Source organism: Chelmon rostratus, chromosome 18, assembly GCF_017976325.1.
Source record: "Chelmon rostratus isolate fCheRos1 chromosome 18, fCheRos1.pri, whole genome shotgun sequence".
Lineage (NCBI taxonomy): Eukaryota > Metazoa > Chordata > Actinopteri > Chaetodontiformes > Chaetodontidae > Chelmon > Chelmon rostratus.
The window spans coordinates 2,987,287-3,012,364 of NC_055675.1; the positions used below are offsets into that span (position 1 = coordinate 2,987,287).

The 25,078-nt window shown below is 40.3% G+C and overlaps 2 protein-coding genes across 2 annotated transcripts in view; both read right to left on the bottom strand.

The window, feature by feature from the left end:
* Positions 1 to 10,969, bottom strand: part of slc16a10 (solute carrier family 16 member 10) — a 34,060-nt gene extending 23,091 nt beyond the window's left edge. The window contains exon 1 of the mRNA XM_041958592.1: positions 10,447 to 10,969. Coding sequence (XP_041814526.1) covers positions 10,447 to 10,774 — 328 coding nt within the window. The 5' untranslated portion in view covers positions 10,775 to 10,969. The remainder of the gene's footprint in view (positions 1 to 10,446) is intronic.
* A 1,507-nt stretch (positions 10,970 to 12,476) lies between these two features.
* On the bottom strand, positions 12,477 to 24,129 carry rpf2 (ribosome production factor 2 homolog). Its single transcript, XM_041958915.1, has 11 exons — positions 24,030 to 24,129; positions 22,386 to 22,518; positions 20,103 to 20,140; positions 19,443 to 19,482; positions 19,277 to 19,358; positions 18,721 to 18,797; positions 16,457 to 16,556; positions 16,256 to 16,358; positions 15,863 to 16,007; positions 12,893 to 13,079; positions 12,477 to 12,795 (listed from the first exon to the last, which is right to left on the bottom strand). Exons 1-10 carry the CDS (start codon positions 24,050 to 24,052, stop codon positions 12,894 to 12,896), a joined length of 927 nt encoding a protein of 308 aa, XP_041814849.1. The 5' UTR covers positions 24,053 to 24,129; the 3' UTR covers positions 12,477 to 12,795; position 12,893.
* Positions 24,130 to 25,078: the final 949 nt, after the last annotated feature.

The window sequence follows — 25,078 nt, forward strand, 5'->3', positions numbered from 1 at the left end:
CTTTTATTAGAATTGAATAGAATTTTCCGACTACAACAGAATAATTTTTCACTTGTTTGAATAAAAAGAAAAAAAAAACACATAAAATGTTCTCGAGTGCTCAGTATCCACAGGCTGAGCAGTACTCCTCTTGACTATCAACTAATGTTCATGTACAAAACTGCTTTTAATTAAGTTCCCCTTTAAGACTGACTGAGGCATCACTACTAGTTCAACCTGACATTTTTTGCAGTGCAGGGTGGTATAATCGTTACTGGCACAGGGCCACGCTTTCAGTTCCATCCATGTCTGTCGAGTCTGATAAGGTTTAGGCATCTTTGCCTACAGTAATTTGCCCTGAAATACAGCAAGTAGATGAAGGAAAAGCAGTTCCAGTCTGAAAAAAACAGATTCCTGCAGGTGAAGCCTGACTTTTTCTCAGCATGGAAGAACCTGAGGAAATTCTTGCTACTATTCTCAGTTGAAACTTCGCCCTTTGACAGACTGTGGACTTAATGTGGTCTTACTGTACAACAACTGGTCTTGTGTGAGTACGACATTCCAGTTGTTGCTGTTCAATCACAAAGACCCCAGTCATAACCCTAATCAGGGCCTCATGGTGCCGCACATACACATCTGGGCCTGAGTGGACCATATAGAATCACAACCATTACTCCATCTCCTGCTTACAGCAGCTGGAAGCCATTTATACTGGCTGCTCCAGTGGGGGCTCTTGAGGGGAAAAACATCAATTTTTGTACGCTTGCATCCAAAATTGCAACTCGTGTCCTTCATGTGTTTTCTGGCCTCACACCACAGGAAGTGAAACCTCACGCCTGATGACCAAGCAAAAAAGGGGAGCAGCCACAGAGTAATTTATGTCTCTGCATAAAGTAGGTGGAAAACACATCAGATGCATGTCTGGAATGACTTCTCTCTGGAGTCCGTTCAAGAGGTCCATGTGAAAAACGTTAAATGGGAGTTGTGTTCCATATCAGAGGAAAGGGAAGGGGTGGTGTGTCAGGGCTGGCTGTGATTGGGGGAGCTTTTTGTCCACCTTTTTTTTTTAGCACATAGTATAGAGGTGGCTCCAGGCCACAGTTTGGATACGCCTCTCATTTAATCTTTACTCAATATCTCCAGCTTTGGTTGCCTGACTGGTATCTGCATTAAGTTTGAAAGGTGAAAGTTGCATAAAATGTGACTGTGGTTAAATAACATAAAGATAATAGATATGTATGTGGTTCATCACTGGTGCTTTGGAATAGGTGTAAGCTATCTTGCAAACTTTTAAAAACTACAAAACAAATTCCTGACATTTTGTTTTTTCTGCAGGATGAAGTGAGTCCTTTGGGCAGAGACCTTTGGCTGTTTCTAACCAGCGCTGTTGAAAGACAGAGTTGCGACACTCTTTGATCTCGCTGCCAAGCGGTCACGTGAACGGTTCCAAACTGGACAGACAGCAGCAGCAACTAATTACTCATTACTACATGTCATTGACTACACTTACATTCAATGTAGCAGTTTTTCTGGGGAGTGGGGGTGAGACGGCATTAATCAGTTTTTCTGACTGCTCCCATATCACAGCATACATTTACAGCAGTGGGGAAAAGTAACACATCAAATGCTGTACTTATTTACAATTTTGAGATACCTGTACTTAAATATTTCAACTATCTGCTACTTTTTACTTCTACTCCACTATATTTCAGAGGCAAATATGGTACTTTTCACTGCACTACATTTACAACTTTAGTTGCTTTGCAGATTCAGATTCAGCCCTTTCCGATGTGCGTAATGACTGAATTAACCTTGCTAGATACAAGCTAGCAATGTTATCTAGCTGATCTAGCTGGCATTCATTGCAATCAGGCATACTGATACAGCCACAGCTCACACAGCACACAGAATCTAACTAGCCACAACACTACTTCTGATGATAAACATGAACTAAAGCTGGCCAAATAAAATACCAGCATTAACTTGATTCATGAGGGGTCAGCTAATGCATTTCAATGTCTGAAGTGCAGTCGTTTCATTTTTCAGATTTAGTTTTTAACCCAAATATAAATATTCTAAAAAATAAAATCAGACCTATGCGCACCAATTTTGTTGGCCACTAGGGGGCAGCAACAATTTATAACACAACACTGACATATCATCGGCTCATTAATGATATGTTTTAGCAAACGGTGACCTTTCTACAAATCCAGCAGATGGAGCAGCATGAACATTCAGTTGGAGTTGTATTTGTGTCCAGTTACTGAGTGTAAGTCCAATATTCCCTAATTTTAAGTTACATTTTTCTCCACTATGTTCACTGCAAATTTGCATGTTAGTTTATTTTATTCTAGTATCTTTATTTCATTTTTTCTATCTTTCTTATCTTTCTTATTATCTTGTTTCTAACATGGGGGTTGCAATGCAAATTTCATTGACATGTTATGCTCAGTGACAATAAAGGCAATCTTCAATCTTAAATCTTGCTGTGAAGTTGTGGACTGTAAAACCAAGACAATGACCTAACACCTAAACAATCTGCAGCTGAGGGGAAAATAAGAACTGGGTGATAATTAATTTGATCCTTTTTTCATATAAAAAATATTGATGAGACCAACTATAAAAAATGTGTAGAAGTACCCATTTTTAACCGTTTATATGCTATCCTAATACAGAGCAATACTTCTACGGCTCCTGTTGCTTACAGATGCTGTCCTCTGCACCTCGGCACAGTGCACATAAAAAGACAAGGCTGATCATGTCCCTCAGAATCTTGTTATCTGGTCAGTGTGTTATCATATCAGTAAATGATGTATGATATGCATGATGAGCTCTGAGCTGCTCTTTATGAACTTAACCGCCTCCAAGGACAGCACAGTATATTGTTTTGCAGAATGATGCGTTCGGGGATGCAGAAGAGAGTAAGCAAATCAAAGTCCCCTCCCCTGGAAATGCATAAATGACTGCTTCAACCTTAATGATGAAGTTGCAACAAAAGCTTCAACAAAATCATAATGTATCTTTAATGCCTGACTTTCTTTCTCACACGTGTGTTATTGCAAAAATGTCAGAACTGTAAAAGAAGTTTAATTAAATACATCAAATTGCATATGCACAGTCTAATATCTAAGTAATATGTTGGTGCATTGATTCTGCACTGAATCAGTATCAACAGCAGATACACACCTTTAATTAATGTTTTCCAGCCCCATCTGACCAGAGCTTGTGTGGCCTGACAATGTCTGTCATGTGCAGGAGGCCAAACAATTGGTCCTCGTCCTGTCACCGAAGTGCTGCTCTGCTTCCAACATGTTTACCCGTTCTTGGCTTTATCTCTTGACAACCTTCACCTGATCTCAGGCTCAAGCTTACACACGCGTGAGATCAAATATTAACATGTGTATGTTTAAAACTTGTCAAGGTTTTTGGACTGATTCGATCGATGTAGTGTTTTTTTTTTTTTGTTAAAGTTGCCCGTGCAGACCAGCTGTTTAAACTGCCTCGAGTCTTGTAAAGTCTGTGGGATATACAGAAACAGGCATGTAATATTTCAATACAATGCATTTAATAGGAGACATATATGAATATTTACTTTAAAAGAACATGACACTAACACAAAACTAGACAGTGCAACTTTTGCAATCACATATAACACATTCCTTCTACAGATGAAAAGTGGAATTCATGAAGAATAAAACACACTTTTGCTCAATCACTCAGAGGTTTTGATGCTACAGCCCTGCTTGATCTCCAGTTGGCTGCTGTTAGCAGACTTCATATTTGATCTAGTTGTGTAACTCAGTACTGAGTCAGTTCACTGACTTCATGACTCACCCTGATGTGCTATCATCACACTGTATGTTAGCATTTCCCATCATCCTGTAGTGGCTGCTGTTCAGCAAAGGTTAGACAGGATCAGATGATGGACACAAAACACATATAGGACACAGCTTACATGCACTATTTATTGGATGGCAGCTGTGGCCAGGCAACCCATGAACTTACAGCTCCCGACCAGCACATAGTCAGGCACATTTTTTGTGCTGCAGCATGACAAATACCTAGCAAAGTATTGCAGTGGCAGCAGTAGAGTAGGGGATGGTTTTTTAGATCAGCTAAACTGACAATGGCACTTTGCAATGATCTGAAAAGAACTGGGACATGGCAGAAGAAATCAGAAGACAGCAAAAGGAGAGAGGAAGGCCTCACAGAGGGAGTGCTTCCTCTCTGAAGACTGTATGTGGTTGCTATCAAAAAATGTGATTTATCCCTTGTGACAAGAAAAGAGCACCAGTAACACCACAGGGAGATAAACGTATTCCCTCCTGTTAATATGTAGAAGACTTAACATCCAATCTGCACAAACACACCTGGGTCAAGGTCATATTACTTGTTGGTGGATTTATAGCAGCTGCACCTCAACTACATCTCATTGATTGTTGGCAGGGGCGGGTCAAACTCCAACTAATTATTGGCATGTCAGCTGTCCAGCTGCAGTCAAGTCTGTTGCTGTGTTTTCAAAGTGATCATGAAACGCATCACACTCAGCATGGCAGGCCCTCGCAGACAGTGATACTAAGACAATATTTTACAACTTAACTATGCAGTCAGTGTGCCTGTTTCACACCCAGGGACAAAACATCAGCCTCATCTTTCATTCCCCCCTCCATGTTTTCCTTTCACACCTGATGAAAATAATATTCAGCCAAAACACGGTCAGATGATTTCTTGTTATTGACATCAGCGTCAGCAGCATGAGTTCAGGTTACTTCAGATTCATCAAAACAGCGTAATCGAGGACTCTTAGGTCTGTGTTTGGTCCGCAGGTCTCTGGCGACAGGCAAGTGGCTTCTATGGCACGAGGCCCAGCACAAACCCCATCTGGCATTCCCACAGGGAGGGAACCAGAGCCCGTGATGCAGATGTGAAGGCCACTGACCTGACAGTTCAGACCAGTCTATGGGCTGGACTGCCCCGCCTCCAGCATCACGCATTATGATTGGTGGATTACGCTTACCAATTTCCCAGTTTCATGCAGTTTATTTTTGGCACTAGAGAAGACAACAGCTGCCATGTGACAGCTGATGGCGTCTATCAGCCTATCGTGACGAACTACTCTGATACAGAATATGGGAAATTCACCACTGCTTCAGTGTTGATAATGTGATAGAACAGGCCTAGATGCTGTAAATTCGTTCGTAAATGCTGTGTAATGTGATCACAGGAATAGTGGGTCTGAGCAGCGGACACTGGAGAGAGCCTGCTGAGACAAAAATGTGCCTTACAGCAAATGTTTTATATGTTTCAATCTCCTTATGGTTAATCATAAAGAATCAATCTACAGCTTCAACCACCTTAGTGTTAGCTAATAAAAAATAACAGGGAGCTCTGTGGGGCTGCAAGGAAGTAATTTATAGCAGGAATACAGCAGGAAATTAAGAATGGACATATAGGCACTAATTAAGTAAATCTATGAAATTAATAAATGTAACAGTCTGTGTGAAACAGAACAACCTGACTTCTGGTACAAGCCGAGCTTCTGCCTGACACTCAGAGGCTGTTAGGGTCATTTGATCACACAGCTTCCCTTGATATAATGTCACATCTAGACAGACATCAGGTCACAGAGCAATCCAGGGTCATATCCATATTCACTTTCCCCGACAAGCAAGTTGAACACAACCCCAAAACCAAATTATCCTTTTAATAATTTAACATCTGGTGGTTTAGCATATGATGCTGCATATCACATTCTCCAAATTTGGGTTTATAACAGAAAAAAGCTGTTCATGTGCGAGTATATAGCTTCACAGCATGTGAGTTTGACAAGAATCAGCACGTTGAAACATGTGCATCAGTATGTTCTGAGTTGGGACTCACAACACAGGGAGCTCAGCTGGCTAACCGCCCACTGTTTCAGTCCCACAGTCAGTTGTGAAGTCTGAGGAACGTCCAGTGCTGCTCGTGCTGGTTTCTGCAGTAAGCATGCAGTCTCCATGAAGAGCATAAAACTTTCACTTCACATGAGCAAACATTAAAGAGTAAATGAACAACTAGTGATTTGGTCATCACTCCATGTGGTCTGTTTACTCTGGGTCTGTAAGACTGCACCTTTTTAATTCCATTCATTCAAACTGCATCCACATGGGACAAATAGTCATTACTCCCAAAATAAATTCACTCATCATAACATACATAATGGGACATTACACCTCACTGAAAGCATACTGTACCACAATCACCTTTAATCACACCTCCACTAATGGTAGGCCAACTCCATTTTCTGTAGGTATAATTTCTGTTAACATGTCAAGCATGTGAACATTGCTGCCACTTGGTTTTTTAATATGTCACTAATTATGCCGTTAGTCGTGCCATATCTCAAGCACAGAAGGGCCAGTCCCATACATGTCTGAGATAAAGTCCCCTTTGTGCCAAAAACAACCCCCTGTATTGAAGTCAAGCCCTAAGCATGTACTATGCACCCTAAAGTAAAAGTCATTGCTATCGATCTTCAGTCGGTACTCAGCAGTACCTCCTATATTTACCCTATAGAGTCATACGTGCAGAAAAGCCCAGGACTGCGGTGTTAAGGGAATGGAAACTGCTGTCTTAAGATAAACTGTGAACAGATAGGCGAGGTCATGTCCTCAGCCAGGATATGGTGGGTAGTTCCTCTTTCATAACAATGTGAAATGCTAATCGTCTATCTGTTTGTTTGTTTTCTTCAGTAGTTTAGTTGCCAATGCCAAAAGGTGGAGAAAATACCCATTGCAAGATGACAAAGATCAAAGTGAGGTCTTAAAATAGCTTTTTTTTTTGCCTGAGCGACAGTCCAAAACCTAAATATAATTATTCAGTAGTAATACAATACAGAGAAAAGTAGCAAATCTTCACATTTTGGGAGCTGAAGCAACTTTTAAATTATAAATGACTTACAATTAATCCATTAATTAATCAATTAATATTCGACTAATCTAATTCCAGTGATAAAATTTAGATTTACACAACTGAACTTCTTATAGTGTAAATCAATTTCAACCATGTGAATATAATTATGAGAAATGGTAAACACTGAGATCAAATTATTTGCTCGGCTATGAGTCATCCCTAATCATCACTAAAAGCTCACAAAGGTAATCAAATTATTCTGTGGTCTTTATAGTGCTATTGGCGGCAAATATCCAGTGAATTCATTATGGACTCATTCAGTTCCGTCTGTTTTTCTCCTGATCTCACTGAGACAGAAATACTAATGTCGGAAGGAAAGGGGTCCCATTAGCATGATTTATGGTGTATATGGAGTCTGTCTGGCCTCTCTCCCTGCCTGTTAAGACGACTGGCCCCTCCCATCGCCTCCTGCCTCTGCACCGTTGTCCAACTTCAGAACCACTCAACAAGCCGATAGCGCCTGTCAGGCCTCCTCTCATGACAGGAAGACCTGCTGGAGAGCGCCGTCACCTTGGCTGAAGCAGCACATCACGTTCTCTCTGGGAAGAGGCAAACGGGGAAAAAACACGCAAGTGAACGTGCGCTCAGGTCGGGCGGTGGACCAGCGCAGGAAAAACGGGGCAGGGTAGGAAACACACTGTTATTGTTATCAGAAGAGCAAGACAGCAAGACACCGACTAAATTTAAACCTGAGCCTTTAAATCAAAACTTCACATTTGTGTCAGCTGTCTCTATTTCAGCTGTAGATTTTTTACCTATCATAATATAATTCTGCATTTAATTAGTGGGTATTGTGAAAGTACATATTACCCGTATATAACCTATATTATATAACCATCACTGGTCTAAATGATGGTTAAACAGGCAGACAACTAAGAAAACGCTGCTGTCCCACCAGTTGCTGAGATACATACCAAGGTGGTGATGTCATACTATGGTAGAGAACACTTTCTGACTTCACGTCCAAGGAAAACAAAGCCTGACAGACATTTAAAAGAAGGTCTGCAGTATGTGAAACGCAGCCCATGACACAGCAAGTGGAAGGGAAACTGCAAAACTACAAGCCCATAGTGGAGAAATCCACAGCATTCTGCCCTGGTGAACACCATTTCTGACTAAATGAAGTGCCGACAGCAGGGCTGTGAGAGGTTTGGATGCGGGATGACAGCTGGACGACAACTGGCAATGATGCAGCTCTCACACCGGATTACAGAATAAGAGCACAGAGAAGAGGCACACACACCGCACAAAGTGTTGATGCAGCAGACTCATTTTTACAAAGCTAGCAAGTGGCCACACTGTGACAGGATTGAAGGTGAAGCACAGTAAAGGTGCAGTGAAAAGCAAATACAGAGAGATGAGTTCAAACTTTTTGGATTAAAAATACTTTCTCTCAACTTTTTTAATTCACTTTTTTACACTTCAAGGCGTCCTGTGGAGTTTTCTTGCAAACACGCTTGAACAAGTTCTGCTTCCATTAGGTGTTACTCACCAAAAGGCATTGTGTGAATCCTTCAGGTCTAACAAATGAAATTTCCTTCCTCATAAAACATATGCAAAGCATTTTTCAGCGTGTTGGAAATCCAGCAGCATTTCCTTGTGTCTTCTTCTCTGTCTTTGCTGGCACATTGCAGCAGATCTTGGCGTGTTACCACCACAATGCTTGGCAGGAATGTAACACATTACCCGTGTGTGCCTGTGTGTTCATCAAAAACTAGTAGAGGTGGAGTAGAACCACCAAAACAATTATTGACCTTAATGAAACAAGGTTTCATTGCTCAAATGAGCATGCGTGATATCGGCTATGCCTTTCTAATATGAACCATTTTTATTTTCATAATAACAAAGATGCTCTGTTAACATCTAAATCTTACTTTCTAGCTGTCTTAAAGTCTGTATACTTCTCAAACTATTTGAAATTAAAGCCTTGGGTCACGTTCATTCATAGCTCAGTGTAAATAACACTGCTGTGTTGGAGCGCGCTGTCCAGGGTGGGGAACCATGAAAGAAGTGATAACAGCATGAGGGGTGACATAGTTCACGCCAATAGGGCGGCCAAACTATAATTACAATATAATTATCTTACATATTTGCACTGTGAAGCATTAGCTCTTTATTGCTTGGGTCAATTACAGGCCACCATAGCTAAAAGGGATGAATGGGAAACTTGTATCAGTGTTGGTGCTGTAATTTCTGCAGTTACTGATGACTGTTCTGGAGGAAACATGCCCTCAGGGTTTTCTGTCTTTAAAGACAGACGAGCAGGACAGCTGAGCAACATGGATAAAATGCAGATGTTCACATGATCGCAGTGCAAAACGTCCTCCCACACTGACCCGCCTTATCATGTTAATGCAGTTTTTTTAGTCTCCACACTATCCTTGAACTGTTCGAGACAGACTAAAAAATGGGTTTCCAAACAGTTCCACTCTTAAATACTCATCTGCCAAACAAGAGCACCAACAACAGGTGGTTACAGTCAGAGCAGAACATCAGGTCATTATTCATGGGCTAAGGCCATCCATCTCTGCCACACACACACACACACACACACACACACACACACACACACACACACACACACACAGAAGTGAGAGGGATGTGACCTTTCCTTCACTCTGACCCCCTCAATCTGATCTCTGCAATAACCACGTGACGCAAAAGAGCTTTTCATGGAAGTGAATACAGAGAAACCATCACTCTTATTCACTGTCCACATGTTGTCAACAAAAATGGGATTTATTACAGAAAAGTGAGGAACACTGTCAAAACCTTTCAACAGCCTGTACACCACTTGTTATTTAACTGCACCACGAAAATCATTAGATATCTGTGAGCCATCTCCCTGAAGTGAATGGTGTTTCTGAGAGCTGCAAACGTTAGTTCATTCATGATTTGAGCGCCACACCAAGTGCGTGTCGTGAATCCCCATCGAGAGCACGCAGAGCGCTAACTTTCACCCAGAAACCAGCACAACCACCACATTTACCACCGGCCCGGCCACCAGCAGCCGGTGCAGAGCTCATATCCCCGCAGCCGAGTCATTCAACCTCCGCTGCGTCGGTTTGCGTTGCGTTTCTGTCATTCAGGAAACGACACGCTGTTTTACCTGCTAGCTGTCGTTAGCTAACTTGACAGCATGTGCAGTTGGCTACATGGCCAAAAGCCGCGAAATAAGACAACAACACCAACTTTACACAGGAGTGGACAGCGCGTGAGCGTGTAGGGGTCGTCCGGCGGGAAGGTCGCCGGTTCAAATCCCCGCCACAAGCACCGTTAACGGTCACTTTAATTCACCGAGTCCGAGACCTCCACAGGACCCACGTTACACTTCTAACTGCTTGTTCTGGACGTTAAATCACCTTTTATCCAAAACCATATTTGTGCAACGTTGCCGCATCTAGCTAGCTACGCTATTAGCGTTAAAAGCATTACGTTACGTGCTGGATTTTAAGGCTGTTACAGGAAATGCAAACACACAACCTCCGGCTCTGCGTCCCCCTCCGGCTCACTCACCTGTCCTGAAGCGGAGGTCTTCGTCGTGCTCGGACCCGAACTCCCGCAGGAGGGAGAGGAAGAGTATGCCGAAGGCGTTCTGGATCCCGAACACCGAGCCGTTACACCACATTGCAGCCAGCATAACTATCCATCCCCAGCCGCCCTCGGGGTGCACAAATTCGTCCTCCTCCGCTCCCGGAGCCGGGGTTTGCCCCGGGACGCTCACTCTGCTCTCTCCGTTCTCCTTGGTCTCCTCCTCCGGTCGCTTCTCCTCTGCGTGCTCACCGGCGGCCACCTCACCCTTATCCGCTGCATCACCTTCTGGCATAATCGTCCCTTCTGTCATTGTTGTTATGTCAGGTTTGACTTAAAGAGCAAAGAAACGACAGCGGTTTTGCGCTGCTTTGAAATCTGGAGGTATGCAGCCTTCAATGACAGAGGCAAGAGCAGTTCTAATTCAGATACAGGTTATGTCTGGCGGCCTAGGGTAAAGTTACATCCATTGAGCTGAAACTTCAGTTACATTGATGTTGGTAATGCAGCATCTGTTCCTACAGTAACTGTCAAATAGCTGCTGTTGCAATATTATAAATAGACAGCGCAGAAGGGCGGGGCTGCGGGGAATCCTGCAGCTGATTGGACGCTGTCATTTACCCGTGACGACCAGGTATTGAAATACAGGCAAAATGTTATTGTCCTATGTACGATTTCCACGTCCTGTACTAGAAAACAAAGTGATATACACAGTCTGATGTTTCCCCTCTTTGACAGCTCACTCGCTGCTGTTCTGAAAGCTCTCTCTTCCCTTTCAGGAAGCTAAAAATACCCATGCTGCAGGGCAAGCAGATGGACAGACGTGCAGACGAATGTGTGCAGTAAGCAGATGATTTAGGGAAAAAAGTGCTAATTGTGGCAGTTATTAAACGCATCTGTGTGGAGACGCTTGCTTTATAATAGTTTGGTAGAAAAAAAAAAGTCTTAATTAGGACGCGACATGCGCAGAGTCGAGCAGGAGCAGGAGCCCTCAGCTTAAATATAACTGAGTGACACACGGAGCGAAGACAGTCCCTGAACGCGTCCCAGCTGCGCGGTGCAGAGTCCCTGCAAACGCTTCCGCTGACGGTTCGTGCCATCGCAGATGTCGTCGAAATGTTCGTCCTGACTTGTCAAATTGACGTTTTCTTAATTGGCTTACATTCTGTCTATTTGCACATGTTTGAAGTTTCTGTCCATTGAACTCTCTCGGCCACCGTATGCACACCACAAAGCCTGGAAATGGGATTTAAAATTTTAATTTTAGCACGGCATACCTGTGTTCAATTCCTCAATGTCACCCTAAGTGATGTGGTTGCTAGTTTCTAATGATATACAGTAAACTAGTGGGTGTTTGTGTTCTGCTGCTGTGCTTGTGTATACAGCTGTCAGACAGCAAACTCTTGTGGTGGTATAGTGTTAAGATACAAATCCTTTCTGCAAAATACCACTGAAATGTTCCTTGTGCAACCGGCTGCAACACAAGCCTAAAATATGATTGATCTACCCTTGCACTTAACAGTTGCAGACATGTTTTTTGTGAAATTCTGCACCCATTTTTTCCAAACAGACGTTTGCTCATTGTGCTCAAAACGTTCCATTTTAACTTCATGTTTAAATGTTCCTCTGCAAACTTCTGGCACTGAATTTTGTGGTGAGGACACAGGAAGATTTTCTTTTAATGACTCTTCCATTAATTATTAAGCCTCAAAATTATGCGCATGGCCTCTTTCTACTGATTCCAAATCCCAAAAAAGCTTTTAAAAGATTGAGTCCACATAAATAAATTTATAAATCATTCAAGAATAGCACTTAATTGCAATCTGCTCGACTCATTGTGCAGTCATTTGTAATCCTAGAAATGTGGCACATTTTTATGAATGGAAAAAGTGAACCTTTGTATTATTTTAATCATTGTTTGATCAAAAATGATGTAGAGAGACAGACTGGTTTAACAGGAAATGTGTGTGATTGACCCTGTGGCCATTTACAAAAGTGTTTCAACACAGTTTAGGAGTAGACAGTTTATTTCTGTTAAAGTGAGTGCCAACAGTGAAATTAACTTTTTCACACTTTAACTTAGAGAAGAAACCACTGACTCAAGTAGACTTCCCATACAACTATACATAATATATAACATCTATTGGACTTCACCTTTTTCTGATGCTTGTGTGGTTTTACCAGAGCACTGAGACAAAGAACCATCTGAAAATCACATGGAAAAGGGGAAAACACAATGGGGGCAGGAACAATACATTTGCATCCTCTTTGCCTGATGACTGCTTACACTCTTCATGGTTGTAAAAGCTAGCAATGACAGGCATGTGACCAGTCCTAAAAAAAAAAAAAAAAAGGTGAATGTCCAGTAGCAGTGTGATGGAAACTGGCAGGTGCTAGACATTAATCTGTAAGCACAGGTGGTGAACGTCACCTCAGCTCTCTGCTTTGGCTACTTTGGGTGCCTGTCCGTCCTGGTCTTCAGCGACCACCTCCCCCTTCCTCTTCCTTAGGCCCTTCATCTTACGTGTGTGCAGCTTGGACAGATCCTGCTTCTGCATGTGTACCCGGCCAAACTTGGTACCAAAGGCATCATGGGAAATATTCTTCTTCTTCTTGGCCTGCAACAGTGAAAAAAGAGAAGCATTAATGACAGGTCAGTTTGAGAAATTAACTTCTACTCAGAGAACTTTTTTGCAAGATGTTTCATCGTACTTAGGTCATCTAGGGGACATTTCAATGATTTACTCAACAATGCAGCAGGCAAAGACACCACGGGACCCAGTTTCTCCTCTACTCTACATCAACTTGTAGGCGACCCTGACAATTCTTCTTCTTCTTCAGAATCGGTTTCCGGTTTAAACATACACTACCAGTCAGAAGTTTGGACGCAACTTCTCACGCAATGGTTTTTTATTACTTTCTACATTGTAGATTCATACTGAAGACATCAAAACTATGAAGGAACACATATGAAATTATTTAGTAAACAAAAAAGGGTTAAACAAACCAGAATATGTTTTATATTTTAGATTCTTTATAGTAGCCACCTTTTGCTTTGATGACAGCTTTGCACACTCTTGGCATTCTCTCAATCAGCTTCATGAAGCAGAGGTGCTGAGCACTTGTTGGCTGTTTTGTCTTCACTCTGCTGTCCAACTCATCACAAACCTTCTCAATTGGGTTAAGTCAGGTGACCATGAAGGCCTGATTCACACAGTCTCCTATGAACACTTGATGTCGAGATGTGCCTGCTACTTGAACTCTGTCAAACATTTATGTCGGCTCTAATCTGAAGTGCTGTTAATTTACGGCTTCTGAGGCTGGTAACTCTGATGAACTTATCCTCTGCAGTCTTCCTTTCCTGGTGCTAGTGTTTGACGGTTTTTGCGACTGCACTTCAGGATACATTCAAAGTTCTTGAAATCTTCCGGAACGACTGACCTTCATCTCTTAGAGTAATGACTGACTGTCATTTCTCTTTACCTATCTGAGTGGTTCTTGCCACAATATGGATTATAACAGTAGTCAAATAGGGCTGTTAACTGTGTACCAAGCCTACTTCTGCCCAACACAACTGACAGTATCAAACACATTAAGAAAGCAAGAAATCCCACAAATTGACTCTTGACATGGCACACCTGTTCACTGAAAACCATTTCAGGTGACTGCCTCATGAAGCTGATTGAGAGAATGAGTGTGCAAAGCGGTTATTAAAGCAATAGGTGGCCACTTCGAATAATCTAAAATACAAAACATAATAAGGTTTGTTTAACCATTTTTGTTTACTACATAATTCCATATGTGTTCCTTCATAGCTTTGATGTCTTCAGTATGAATCTACAATGTAGAAAGTTAAAAAAAAATAAAGAAAAGCTATTGAGTGAGAAGGTATGTCCAAACTTTTGACTGGCAGTGTTTATAGCTGGATTACTCCTATATTAACACTTGCCATTTTGTGGCATAAAGCAGCTAGAAAAACAGAGAACAAGACAGTTTTTGTCTTTGAGGAATGCCTGAGCTGCAGGTGAGTGCTGGAGGGGTGGGTGTAGATAGAGGTGGGGATGGTTTGCATATTCATAGATGCACACAAACTAAATGAAGGAAAAGGTAGAGAGTTCCATCTCAACCATTTTAGGGCATAAAGGGATTTTTGTGAATGTAATAAAACTTCTAAATATGTGATTCTGATGAACAGAGATGAGAGATGAGGGTTTGTAATCAACGCCAGAAGATGAAGTTTAAGTAGTTTTACAGTCGGTAAAATCAGCTTATTGCACACTTAAAGCATATTCTCTAGCCAACATTTGACTGAAGCCAGAGTATCTGCTGAATATTTACATCATACGGAAGTATTGTAGATTTCATGTCTCATGTTATAAATACATTTTAAATTCTAGAATTGTTATGAAGTTTTCTATTTTGAAATTAATTTTCTATTGCTCAATAAATTGTCTGTGCTGTTGAATATTCAGTGTAGCTGGAGATCATTCACAGTGACCCTGTCCTCAGATGAATGTGGTTAATGTGGCTTATATCCCAATTATTGACATCATTGTCATGGTGACGTTAACTGCTGGAGAGAGTGTTGTGTGTTGTTGCTGCTGAGTTCACACATTAACGTTACACCAGAGAATTCACTATCAGCTCCTAAATCACAGACACACAATGCGTCTCGTTTTCTCTATTACAAAAGTCCTACAACTAGTGTAAAATTAGTCGTAAGAATATGTCTGATCTGTCTGGACTAACTGAGGCCTTGTCTGCTTTGGACTTGAATCACATTAATTAATTGATTAAATATCATTTTGTTATTGCCAATCATTCCAGACCTCTGACCTTTGAATAAAAGTCAGATGCGGACCTTTGAGTATGTTTGAGAATCCCTGTTCTAGGTTTACAACAGCTCTGTGGGTTTAAACGTTGTTGGGCTGCACAGCATTACTTTGTAATCACTGGTTGAAAGGGGCTAAATGCTTATGTTAGCATTAACTTTGAAGCACTGACTGGTTAAAGTTGGGCCAAGTCTGACAATGTGGAGAGTGAGATGTTCTAAAATGTTCCCTGTGAAGATGTTAAACCCTCTGGCGCCACCCTCAGGACAAACTTTACATTTTTTCTGTCCACTGGTGGTCAGGATTTAAGACCACAATGTTGCCTATACATTTTTCACCCACCCAATAATTCGTTTTGTGTTTTTTTTTGGCCTCATGGGGCCATTAATGTGGCTTTAATAGATGTTTAGTATTATTTAATAATGAAAGATTGGTCATATGCACAGATGAATGAACAAAAAAATAAAATAAAATAAAATAAATAACAATAATAGTAATGCTAAGGTTGAATGTAATTCCCATTTTCCATCAAAGGAAAGCTGAGACTCAGGAAACCAGGTGATTGTTACCTTCAGAGCCTTTGGCTGTCTGTGAGCTAACTTGTACAAGTCATCTGAAGCCAGATGTGTTCTTCTTAGGACTAAGTCAAATGATGGCCCAATCTCCTCAAGCTCTATCCGTGGCGTCCTGCACCCAGACTTCTTCAAGAGAGACCTGCAGTGACACATAACATCAATACTCTGTTGTGGGGCAGGTTAGCAGAGGAAATGTGAAAGTGGCAACAACAGTGACTCAAATTTCTATTAAAAAGGATCTAAAAAGGACACAAACATGAGTTTGTCACTGGCTAAGGTGGCACCAGGATCTGTGATGCATGTATTTTTCATCCAGAACACAACTTTGTTTCTCTGACCAATTTAGATTCAAACATGACTTCTTTTAACCAATCCTAGTCTCTATACCTGTAGCTGCGCATGTAGATTTTCCCATCCAGGGCAGTGAAGTGCAGAACATGCTCCAAACCTGCTAGACGCACTGCAGTTACTGTGGGACCTCTGAAGAAGTCTGAAAGGTGGGTCAAAGAAATGGACGAGGGCTGATATCAGCAGTGGAACAAAAATACAGAGTCTCCCCCTGAATGAAATCTAGAAGCACAGTCGTACCTATAAGCAGACTCTTCAGACGTTTGAGTTCATTGTCCGTATCAAAAGCCTCCCCTGCAAACACAAGCATTGGTTTGGTCCCCTCGGGACACTTACTGGCCTGCAACAGAAAAACAGCAAAACTACATTTGAGGAGACTGGGGGGTATTACCAGTGTCCCGTCAGTCACTGGAGGACAGGACAGAAACAAATGTCTCTCATCTCAAGAGTGGTATATCACTAAACAAATGGAATGAAAACGGTAGACTACAACACACTAATGGGGGAAATAAACATTCATCACGGTAACATTATTTTCATTAAACATATTTCCAATGCAGCTTTTCAGATGTTGGTATTAACTCAATAATACTCCTCAGATAACCGACATCTTAACATTCCAACTCATAAAAAAAGTTATGTACAATAAAGTGGAACGACACAGGAGAAAAGCATTGAGCACACTGACTGAAACGTATCTAATACTTGGCGGAGAAGCCATTGTTTGCTATGACAGCTTCAAGACGGAGCTTCCTGTGCAGAGAAACTAATCTCTCAGAGTGTTCAGGTGGGATTTAGGCTGGTGAGGCTTGATCTTCTGTTCCTTCCACAAATGTTCTGTCATTGACTGGGCCATTCTAACACATTGATTTTCTTCCTCTTGAAGCCATTGACAGTCTATGTTGTGATACATTTTGGATCATTGTGCTTCTGCAAGGGCTACCTGCATCTCATCCTCATTGTCCTGGTGGATGGCAACAGATTCTTCCCAATGGTGCTTATAGGAACATTTAGGTGTTGAGAAATCCATCGGTAACCAGTGCCACTGCTATGCTGCTTAACAATGTTGATGCAAAGGCTTTTTGCCTCTAGGCCTTATAAGATGTTTCTTGGTAACAAATGATTTGTTGACTTGCATTCAGAGCTGGGGAACCTTTTTTCATAGAGCAGAAGGACCAACCCACCAACATGTACTAAACCCAGCTGATTCTATGTAGAACAGGTAAAAAAAACAAATAGTAGAATCAGCTGGTTTACAGCTGTGTACTGTGTTCAATACTTTTGTCCTGTGTCACTCCAATTTGTTGCACATCCGTTTTTATTGGCTGTAATGAATTTCTTTATCTGTGTATTTTTATTGAGTTAATACTAATGTCTGGCCTCAATTTCATGTGAATAGCTGCACTGGAAACATACTTAATGAAAAAAATGTTGACGTGTTGCATACTTATTTCCCCAAATATATGTCTCTTCTTTTCATGACTACAAATAAAGTCACTTTCAGACTTCTGCGTGGACCCTGGCAAACAGAGCTGCATGCTCAGGCCACACCTCACAGACACTGAGTGTAAAACTATTTTGAACAAAGCTACACAAAGGACGAGTGTGGCTTTACCTTATCAAGCTGGTTTTGTTGTCATGGTAATACTGCAGATCAGTCTGCTATTGTGGTTTCGTGTGTCTGAACATGAGGTTTTGTTACCTGATCCTGTGAACTTGCATTATGGCTGTTGGAGTTTCCTGGTTTACCACATTGCATCTACTTTACAAAGTCGTGGTTACATATGAGTTTTTTTTATTTTTGGTCATATTAAATGAGTTTGTATTCTAATGGACGAGATGATGCTCAAATTCTGATTTTTAAAAATATTCTCCTGACTGAACAGAGAAAGGTCAAGCCTGCTATCTCACCCTGAGCTGGCAGTTTGTGCTTTGTCAGTATCTGAGCAGAGCTTCACCAAATGTAACAGGGTGACCACTACTGGCTCACAAATATATTTAGAAATATCACTGCTCCCCCTTTATCTGTGTGGGTATATTACAGGCCCTGGAGCCACTTGCTAACAGATCTTCAGTTAGATATGCTGGTCCTAATTAGGACATTTAACGATGTGGTGAAGGATTTAGTGAAATATTCAATTGGAATTTGTTATTGCTTCCTTAGCCAGATCCTCTTCCTCCTGTCTGGCCTTCTTAAACATGTGATTCTGTGAAGTCATACTGTATGTTTTGTTTTTGTGTGTTTTGATATTTGCATTGGAAAGCTGCTTTCTTGGCCAGTGCCAGGAATCCCTCAGGGAGAACAAAGGGCAGCAAAACTTTCACGTTGTAGCTATAACTGGATACTTAAAACATTTTGTATAACTTTATTTTTGGACCTGTAATGATAATCAGCACCTCTCTAATTATAATCAACTAATGCATCACAGTTTATTTACAAGACTGCAAATCCAATTCCCCTGAACAGACAACACAGATGTTTGCTGAATAACTGGAACCTTTACCTTAATATCACTCAGAGAGACGTACTTCTCAATTCCAAGTTCAATCATATCAAGCACATGAAAGTCAAACAGACGACCTGCAAACAAGCCAAAGGATACAATGACACACCCATCAGTCCCTCAAAACTACTATGAACTAAGAACACATGATTAGTTAACAGACAGTTGGATTTTTCTTTCCATCTGTAATATTACACATCCTCTTACATACAGAAACATTTTTAAAAGTAGGTCAACAGGTTAGTGGTTGATGAGATTATGGTCACAGCAGGCTGATACTGGGCACCATGTGAGTTGATTAGACCACTTACAATCAGCAGGCGGGGGTTCTTTATTTAGTGACATGATGCCAGTCAAAAATATAGCATATGTGGGGTAAAAAAATGGCCTTGCTACGGTTACCATGTGATGGTAAAAGCCAATCAAGAAAAGTTGCTTCATTGAAAATTATATACTGTATATACCATTACATAATAAACTGGTCCCTCAATGCATGTGTCAAACTGAGTGAGTGATATGAACACATAGTGTGAGGGGTTGAGAAAAGAGAATTTACCAAATATGAGGTTGTTGGGTCGTTTCTTGTTGTGGGAGCCAAACAGAAACAGGGAGCAGTCTGTCTTCTTGGAGAAAAATTCCTGAGGAAGAGTTTAAATGAATAGCAATCAAACTGTAAAACCTCTCAAGACATTTGGGGTGAACTGTGTTTCTTGTACACTTACCAGTGATGTTGAGTCCTCAAACGGCCTTGTTATGTTCTTCCTGAAAAGCACGTACAGATTTTATACACTGCAGACTCTGAAGCTCAACATGTTTCCTAACACATGTAGGTAAATCTGTGTTGGCTTTGACACTTTCACTTCACACTAAAGACAGCTTAGTGTACTTAAATTAAATTCAGTTTAATTCAATAATTTTCTGAACTAAATTCAACAATTATTCTACATGATTTTTCTGTATCCCATGCTATGGGTCACAACAAATCTAAATCCTTTTTCGCTACAGTTATTGTTCTTGTTGTTTAACATCTTAAATATGATCTCAGAAAACACCAGAAATCTTGCTGACTTTAGAAAGAAAAGGAAATGAAGGAAACTGCCATTTTTGACCCCAAAATATTGTTTCTTTTGTGTATTATCTGCATCTGCTGTCAACTAGGTGTTCTTGGTGGGAGAACCACACTACAGCTAAAAGTCTGGGTTTGTCCCTGGAGCAAACTGAATGAAATTCAAATGGCAAAAAAGAAAAAAACTGTTTGAAATAGTTGTGATCATTTAACCTGTAGATTTTCTAAAAAGGAAAATACATATTGTTTTGCCCAGGGAAAATTAAACAAAGTTACATGTATTCAGTTGTGCATTTCTGAAATATAAACCACTTACTTCTTGTACAGCACAGCGCTGGGCTTCTTCAGGGCATACTGCAGAAAAGGAAAAAAAAAAAAGATTCATTTTTTGAATTCACAATTCTGCTAGTGGGACCAGTTTTCATTGAAGAAAAATTATCTGCATCACTCTGACAATGTGTGTGGAATCAAATACGTATAGTGCCCAGGTGTCAGACCGTCCTGTCTCAGGCTCATAGCCCCTGCCAGCACATGTGACACACAGCAGTCAAATTCCACTGTTTCACAACTGTGGTTTCTTCAATGTAGTTTAACTGATATGCTAATACATTTTTAATAACATATTAATTAATTTCACCTTAGAGATTGTGGACAGGAGTCATTTGCTGGTATCAAATTCAGAATAAGCATATATTTACAAAAATCAATGAAGTAGATGAGGTGATGCATTAAATACTGTATATTGGCTTTGTACTGTACTGAGTATACACTGGGTGCACAATTATTAGGCAAGTGAGTATTTTGACCATATCATCATTTTTATGCATATTTTCAACTCGAAGCTGTACAAACTTGAATGCTTATTGGATCTAAACCTAAGGAGATCAACACCCTATATCAAGGTGTGCATAATTACTAGACAGCTTTTTTCCCTCAGGTAAAATAGGCAAAGAAGAGATTTAACTGACTCTGAAAAGTTTAAAATAGTAAAGTCTTTCAGAAGGATGCAGCACTCCTGAAATTAGATAAAAGATATTGGTATGTGATCACAGAACCCTCAAACGTTTTGTTGCAAATAGTCAATAGGGTCAGAAGAAACGTGTTGAGAAAATAGATGCTAATTAACTGCCAAAGAATTGAGAAGAATAAAACGTGAAGCTACCAGGAACCCATGATCCTCCGCTGTCATATTCCAGAACTGAAACCTACCTGGAGTGCCCAGAAGTACAAGGTGATCAGTGCTCAGAGACATGGCAAAGGTGAGGAAGGCCAAAAACCGACCACCACTGAACAAGGCACATAAGTTGAAATGTCAAGACTGGACCAAGAAATATCTGAAGACAGATTTTTCATCAGGTTTTATGGACTGATGAGATGAGGGTGACTCTTGACGGATCAGATGGGCCCGTGGCGGGATCAGTGGCGACCACAGAGCTCCACTTCAACTCAGACGCCAGCAAGGTGGAGGTGTGGTACTGGTATGACCTGGTATTATTGAAGATGAGCTAGTTGGACATTTTTGGATTGAAGATGGACTCAAGATCAACTCCCAAACCTACTGCCAATTTTTAGAAGACACCTTTTTCAGGCAGCGGTACAGGAAAGTCTGCATCTTTCAAGAAGACCATTATTTTTATGCGGGACTATGCATCAAAGAACTTAAAGGCCTTAAAGATGGAAGAATAATAACATGGCCCCCTCCCTAACCTGACCAAAACCCTATTGAGAACTTGTGGGCCCTTCTTACAGTGAAGGAAAACAGTACAGCTCTCTGAACAGTGTCTGGGAGGCAGTGGTTGCTGCTGCACACAAAGTTGATCGTAAACAGATCAAGAAACTGTCAGACTCAATGAATGGAAGGCTTGTGACTGTTATTGAATAGAAGGGTTGCTATATTGGTCACTGATTTAATTTTTTTGAAATGTCAGAAACGTTTATTTGTACATTTTGAGTTGTTTGTTTGTTATTCTCACTTTAACAGGTGAAGATAAACAAGTGAGATGGGGAAAATTTCCATTTTTCATTTAGTTGCCCAATAATTCTGCACCATAGATATTCTCCTAAGAAAGCCAAGACCTCGCTTTTATTGTCTTAAAGATTCAGGTTTAAGGTTTATTAACATTTTGGATTGACCAAGAGCACTGTAGCTGTTTGATAATAAAATGAATCCTCAAAAATACAACTTGCCTAATAATTGTGCACACAGTGTATGTCCCATTCTGTTTTATTTATGTTTTACAGCATCCTGACTTCTGGAATCAAGGTTGTAAAAATCATCTATTCATTTGCCATATTACTTTGTATCTTTTTATTGTCTATTTTGTTCTACTTATTCTGTTTTTTTACCTCTCCTTTTTATTCTGCTGAATTGAGAGTTGAATTTCAGCAGCAAGGGATATATAAAGTCTTATCTTACCAGTGAAAGTGATAAGATAAGACTTTATATATCACAATTCTGCTTGTGGGACCAGTTTTCATTTAAGAACAAATTATCTGCATCACTCTGACAATGTGTGCGGAATCAAATACCCTTAGGTTGCAGTATTACTTCTGCAAATAACTAAGGTCTTGATGATGAGTGCATCATCAAGTTACTTACTATGTCCTTGAGGGCCTGGGTGACGAGTTGACTGGCGTTCCCACCTTTCATAATCATGGCAGACTTCACATTCTCAATCAGCTTGGGTGCTCTGCCCTCCAAGAAACGCTTGGAGCGCTTCGTCTTGGGTTTTCTGAGGATACACACAAACACACAGGGCGGTGACAAAACTACCAGTGCGGGTTCACTGCTACAGAAAATCGAAAACACCGTCGAACAAGAGGCCGTCAGAGTCACAAGATATGACAACTTTGAAAAATAAATTTGTGTTAGATATGGCATTGATCCTCAGGAGCTTTTTAACAGACTATTCTTTAATATCACTGGTTACAGTTGGTCACGAACTGAAAATCTCACTAGTTTTAAAGCCAGTTCATGCTGCACTATGACAAAAGCAAGTTCAAAACATTTGAATCCTGCTTTAATCTAACAACCCCAATTGATTTTATCCTTTGATAATTTAAACTCTTGAACAAAATATAATAAGTGTTATTTGTGCTACAGTATAAGTATAATAATGACTGACATATTAATGTTATTAATAATAGTTATGTTATTGTCTTATTTTGATCATTGGTTGTCTTTTATAGAGCAATTCTGAAAATGTCATACTTTTTGTGTTTTACATGACATCTTAAAATCTTATAATATGGTTAAGATTTTGATTGTTGGTTAGGCTGAACGTGCCAAATCAACATTACTTGGGCTTCAGTAACTTGATGGAAATAACTTAATTTCGAAAATGTTTATTAACAATATGTACAAATTATTGATATTTTCTAATATCTGAATTGTTAATTTCACACCTACCTAGACTAACTACACTCAAGCATGACAAAGGGAAACAATATTCCCATGATAGTGCCTCTTCCTCTAATTGTACATTGACATCTTTCCTGTGCTGGGCCAATAAAACATCACAATCTTTCTTCCCCTTTGTGCTAAAAATGTTATCACAGGGGTCCACCCCACCCTTCAAATTAAATGGGCTATGTGCCTATGTTCAACTGGTACAGGACTGTAATAAGATTACCACTGTACAAGAATTGCTTCTGTCTTGATATTAGGACACAATATTAAATCACTTGAAGCTGAATGACAGCTTCTTCCACAGTGTAGCAGCTGTAGTAGTTGATGAGATATTATTTAACTTGAAAATTTACTTTTGCTGCCAGGGGACAGAAGTTTTTATCTATCGTGGACACAGACCATATGTATTTTCTATCACCGAGAAGAGGCTTTCAACAGTTTGTTGTGGACCACCAGAAATTTTCAGAAAAAATAACAGCTTTCTCTTGTTGTTGGTTCATCTTATGTAAGTTCAGCTAATTATAACGTTTAATGTATGTAGCTGCATCAGCTACATGGTCATGTAACTGACAGTTCAACATTAGATATACACTAGATGTGAATAAGATGTCGACCAAAAACATCTGGATGAATGAAATTTCACAGTAGAAAAAAAGATATTTTAACAAGAATATCTTCCCATTAAGACGATGTTCACTGTCAAAAAGCACGCTAGGCTAACGTTAGCAGTCTGAACGAAGTTAGTTTCGCGACCGCTGAACAAGATAATTCTGAAGGAAATAAATACAGACAGTTTAACAAAGTGAAGTTCCAAAAATCAATTGTCAAACTTACACAACACCGTCCAACTGCGTCATTTTATGTCTTTATTCGGGTTCCTGCCAGCAACAGCAGCACTAACGTTGCTGCTTTTCCACGTGAATCCAAGTGGCGGAAGACAACAGTGAGCTTTTTCTTCTTCTTTGGTGGATAATGGTGGTTGATATCCTGCTTCATGTGAATTACCGCCATCTAGTGCCGCAATTTCATAGTGCAGACTGTCCACTAGGGGAGCTACAGGTCGAAGCTCAGGTTTTATGGATATATGCCATGATTAACACCAAGGATGTTATGTGTAGGTTGCTTTTTATATGGATGTCCACAGTAAATACATAGATATCAAATAAAAATCATATCACTGAATGAACATGCTTCAGATCAGCAATATGTTTTATTGAGACCTAAGCGCAAGGGATATCATCAGCTGTGTCCTACATAACATTTTGGCCCTGTAGTGATGACCGGATGGTGGGTTCTTCTCTCTACTTCCAACAAGTGTAAATAATACAGTTCGGTGAGACCAAGTCCATTTACTTAAATACTGCACTCAAATAAAATTTTAAGGTACTTTCATTGCACTGTTTGTTAATTTAAAGGTTTTCTCCACTCCATGGCAGAGGCATTTTTCCGACAGTTACAGTAACTAGTTTGACGATCAAGGTTGTACATGCAAAATATATGTTCAGGTTACAAAATGTGATGCATTATATATTAACTGCTGATTAAACTACCCAACAGTAGTTAAATAGGTAAATTTACTTAGAATGGACCAGCAACAATATACAATGCTGCAGACCCAGTCATGCATACATACATAACAATAATCCACACACAGGGGTCATTCTGCTGCCTACTTTTACTTTTGATATGCACATTTTACTGCCAATACTTCTGGACTTCTACTTAAGTAAGAGTTTGAATGCAAGAGTTTTACTTGTAGTGGAATAACTTTACCCAGAGGTATTTCTACTTTTTACCAAGAGCAAGATCTGAATACTTCTTCCAACACTGAGTATAACTGCGAAATCCATTTTTGTTTATTATTTCACTAAATCACACCCTGG